This window comes from Frankliniella occidentalis, unplaced genomic scaffold (genome assembly GCF_000697945.3).
Source record: "Frankliniella occidentalis isolate FOCC.00 unplaced genomic scaffold, Focc_3.1 Scaffold64, whole genome shotgun sequence".
In the NCBI taxonomy this organism is placed as follows: domain Eukaryota; kingdom Metazoa; phylum Arthropoda; class Insecta; order Thysanoptera; family Thripidae; genus Frankliniella; species Frankliniella occidentalis.
This window is the reverse complement of record NW_026267194.1, coordinates 459,682-463,997: the sequence shown is the minus strand read 5'-3', so window position 1 is coordinate 463,997 and position 4,316 is coordinate 459,682. Positions and strand designations below refer to the sequence as shown.

Sequence of the window (4,316 nt, the reverse complement as noted above, 5' to 3'; positions counted from 1 at the left end):
CTTTGTGTGCATGCGTTGCACAAACATTTAACACGTTGCGAATATCTGATTTTTCGAGGGAAACGAAAAAAACTTCTTCACACTGATAAACTAAGTGTTCAACTGCTCAACACTTCTAAGTGTGCAACTGCAAGTTAAATGCTTGCAAGTGTGCAACTGCAGGTTGAATACTTGCAAGTGTGCAACTCCTCGGTCGAGCGTAAGCGTCCAATCTAAGGAAGTGTTCAACCGAGGAGTTGCACTTGCAAGTGCACTCCTACCGAGTTCAACACTTGTAAGTGTACGACTACGGAGTTGCACACTAGCAAGTATTGAACTTGCAGTTGCACACTCACAAGTGTTGGGCAGTTGAACACTTAGTTTATCAGTGCAGTTTGGAGGAAAACTCTTCAGATTTTGAGCAGGTATCCTCAAGATCTGAGGTGTTTTCCTAAACTATGGGAGTTTCTCAACGTTTTACCCTTTTCCTCGAAATAGCAGACATTCTTTTCACCGTGAAGTGTTAGTGTTATTTGGAAAAATGGAAGTGGATTGGTATCCAATTTATAAGTGGGTATCTTTCCACTGCAATCGAACAAATGAAAAGAATAGCAGCCCCACTATTTTGTAAAAGCCAAATGTCGTTGCCAGCGCTCCGCTTTGATGCCCTGGAATCTTCTTTTGGTCCGTTTAGATGAGGATGAATAATAATCGCAATACATTTACATAATATTTATAGTTATGATTTTAATCATCTGTGCGTCAATAAATAGGGAATAAATTACTAATATATACTGTGGCGCGTGTTTATGCCACCACGGCCGCGGCCGCCGCGGGGTCGGTGGTGGCGGGGGCCGCGGTTTCCGGGACCTGCTCCACGACCGGGGCCGGGGCCGCGGGCGCGGCGACGCCGGCCACTGGTGCGGCCGTGGTGTCGATCGCGGTCGGTTTGGCGGGCCTGGGTGGCTTAGAGGGCCTGGCAGGCTTGGCGGGCTTGGCCGGCTTGGTGGGCGGCTTCTCTGGCGGGTGCTCCGCAGGGATCTCGTCGTACTCGTCCGGGGCCGGCGACACCCCGACGGGCACGCCCACCGCGATCCCCGAGCCGTCCTCCGGCTTTACCACCTTCACGCCGTCGGCGCCGATGCGGATGCAGTCGAAAGACATCTGGGGCAAAGCGAAATAGTTACATTAAAACCGCCGAAGATGAAAGCTTTCCTCATTTTCCGGAAAATTTCCAGTGTTTCCAACCCTAGGTGTGTGTTCTACCTGGAAAGCCTGCGTGTCCTGCCACTTGCCCTCCATGTCGATGCACGCGTGGAGGTTCCTTCCCACGAAGTACACGTTGCTCAGCTTCACGCACATCTTGGCTTCCGTCAGCCTGGGCAGAGCGACGCACAGCGGCCGAGGATTCTTGGCTGCACCCAGAAAAATAAATTAATTGATTCCAGGCAAATTTCGGCTTGTTTGTTCGCTGTTCTTGGTTTATTGAAGTCAATTTTCTTTTTCTTGAATTAAAGGAAACAGTTTCTTCGAATTATGAAAGAAAAATTGAATTAAGAAAAGCGGATTGAAAAAAAACAGCGAAGAATGCTGTTTTCTGGGTGTGCGGTCACAACAAGTGTGAGATAAAGACTCGAGTAACCCGCGGGAAAATTCAAATAAGGTCGTGAAAATTTCGGAAATTTTTCAAAAAATTTCCGGGAACTTTCCAGGGTTTTCAATCCTAATAATGACATCACGAGTGCATAAAACATGTTTTCATGACCTCATTTCTGACCAGTCACGTTCACGGGGAACTAAACTTTGACCAATGACGTCATAGCGATGTTATCGTAACAACAAATTTCTGTCCTTTTGCGCCCCGCAGCCCGCAGCTATGTAACCATTCGGGCGGCCCTCAGAAATCACGTGGAAAGTGGGAAAAGGGGGGGAGGTGTCTAAATATTATGGTGGAGTCCGAAAAGAATCAGGGCGATCACTGGAGTTCAAGGAGAACCCATAATATTTTCACCCCGGGGTACAAATATCACGAGTTCTCATTGGACTCAAATGTCAATGACGGTCCTGATCATTTTTGAATCCCATAATATTTTGGTCCCCCCCCCCTCCTCCCCCTTGTCCACGTCGTGGTTTCTAAACGAATTTGAACTTCCCGCCAACTCACCCGAGATGGTGTTCTTGTAGAGCACGCGGTCGTTGAAGGACAGCGCCATCGCGAAGGCGAAGTCGTCCGGGTCGTAGGTGATCTTGATGCAGCCGCGCTGCCTCGGCGGCAGGTTCACCAGGGTCTGCATGACGAAGCCCGTGCAGCAGTTGCAGTGGCCGTCGGCGCACTCGCAGGGCCGTCTGCTGGGCGCGCGGCCCGCCTCCACACCTGCCACACGACGGGCACCTTGTTCACCGCCGGGAGGGTTTATATCCAAGGGCCATATAACAATGTAGTTGACTCTTTATATCTACCCCGAGACGCGCTGACGGGGTTGCCCTTGGCGTCGTCCAGGGCGGCGGCCACGACGTCGAGGACGTCGGCGTCATCCTGGAGGTCGGCGGGTTGGCCCACGACGGTCGTGACGAGGACCAGCGGGACCAGCGCGAGCAACAACATGCTGCTTGTCGTGCTGTATGGACCTGTGTCGTTCATAGTTTGGAAACAGATGAAAACTATTACAAAGCGCTTTTCTTTCACAAAAAAAAATCTAGAGGGGAAAAAATGCAGGATCGTGCGGGGTCACTGACCTGTTGTGGTCCGGACCGGCGAGTTCCTCCTGCGACCTGCAGCGCGGGGGCAAGACTGGTACCTGCCTGGTACCTGTTGGGACCTGGACCCTGGCGGGGGACCCCACGCACCCGGCCCGGAGCGGGGACATCTGCCTAGCTGTCCGCCTGGCCCTCGGCCCGGCCGTCTGCTCCGCGGCAGCTGGACTGCCCTCCTGGACTGACCAGCTCTGTGTCTCTCTGCTATTCACCTCGAGGACGGTGGTGATTGGTTGTCAGATCATTAATTATTAAGTAATTGATCAATTAACTGGTAGGTTGCGGTTGACTATGTGTAATTCATGGACACTTTTCCCCGCTTTTCCGTCTGAAGTTGCGAGTCGGAGGCGGGCAGTGGTAGGGAGTTGGGAGAGTGAGGCAGTTGGGCTGTCTACCCCCCAGGCTGGCCGCGGCTGACCGCGCACTCACAGCAGGTCAAGCACGTAGCGGTTGGTTTCTTTTCCGGGTTTCTTTTTATCAAATAGACCTGGGAAGACTAAATTTCTTTTTATTCTTTGGATGAGGAGCAACACTTCCAACAAATATAATGTACACATAAACATCTTGACTTAAAACTGATGCCAATCATAGGAAATATTTACACTTTGGCACTCACACAACATGACAAATAACGTCTTTGTACTCGCGTTCCGCGTTAAGTCTATACCTCACCCGCACAGCCGGCGTCTTTTGAGTACTCACTCGCACAACCTTGCGCCGCGAGTGGAACAAAAACTACACTAAGGCGATAGGGCTCTTTCTAGACGCCTACCAGCCCAGCTCACCTGCTGCTAACAGCGTCTCTAGAGCGAGGCTACTGCGACCGTTGAGCAGCACACCTCTTGCTAACGGCGTCTCTTGGGCGTGGCTACCCCAAACCGCTGAACAGCTCACCCGTTTTCTAATAGCGTATCTAGAACGAAGCTCGGGCAACTGCTCTGTTGTTAACAGCGTCTCTAGAGCGAGGCTATACCCCGACTGGTGGGTAGCTCACCTGTCACTAACATCTTCTCTAGAAGAGTAAGGCCACCTCACAGCTAGGCAGCATAGCTGTTACTAATAGCATTTCCAGAGTGAGGCTACCCCGACCGCTGGGCAGCTCACCTGTTTCTAACAGCGTGAGATAACGCGTTCGCAGTGATGTCCCTAGACAATGCTACTCTAAACTCAGAAAATTCTAACGATTTTGCTGCAACTTTCCCTCCCTTTTGGCTTGGACAATCAAGCCTCATCTTAATGGCATTTAAACCTTAAACGACATAAGAAAGTTGCATTTGAAAAACCGTTATCCTTCAATTGTGGGAAAGCGGTATCTAGCTGCAGCTGTGGCTACTCCAGGACACCTTAGCACATTACTCTTAGTGTGATCCTGGGCGAGTCTATTCTAGGGCAGGACCGCTGTTTTGGCATGGTGTCGTCCAGGATGGCGCACGCCGACTCACAGCGACCCCTAAAGCGCGCTACAACTAAGCGAGCGTGTGGCGGCCTACGTCAGGACCACCCCGATCTGCGGCACGATGACCCCGCAGTGGGGCGGGGCGGATCACAACCACTCCGCCACGCCGGGGGCGGGCGGGGCGGGG

General features: G+C 51.8%; 1 protein-coding gene across 1 annotated transcript; it reads right to left on the bottom strand.

Moving 5' to 3' along the window:
• Positions 1 to 706: 706 nt before the first annotated feature.
• Positions 707 to 4,310, bottom strand: LOC113213158 (uncharacterized). The gene is made up of 5 exons (XM_026432129.2): positions 2,716 to 4,310; positions 2,440 to 2,607; positions 2,144 to 2,353; positions 1,246 to 1,394; positions 707 to 1,143 (listed from the first exon to the last, which is right to left on the bottom strand). The coding sequence occupies exons 2-5, from the start codon at positions 2,582 to 2,584 to the stop codon at positions 787 to 789; spliced, it is 861 nt and encodes a 286-aa protein (XP_026287914.1). The 5' UTR covers positions 2,585 to 2,607; positions 2,716 to 4,310; the 3' UTR covers positions 707 to 786.
• Positions 4,311 to 4,316: the final 6 nt, after the last annotated feature.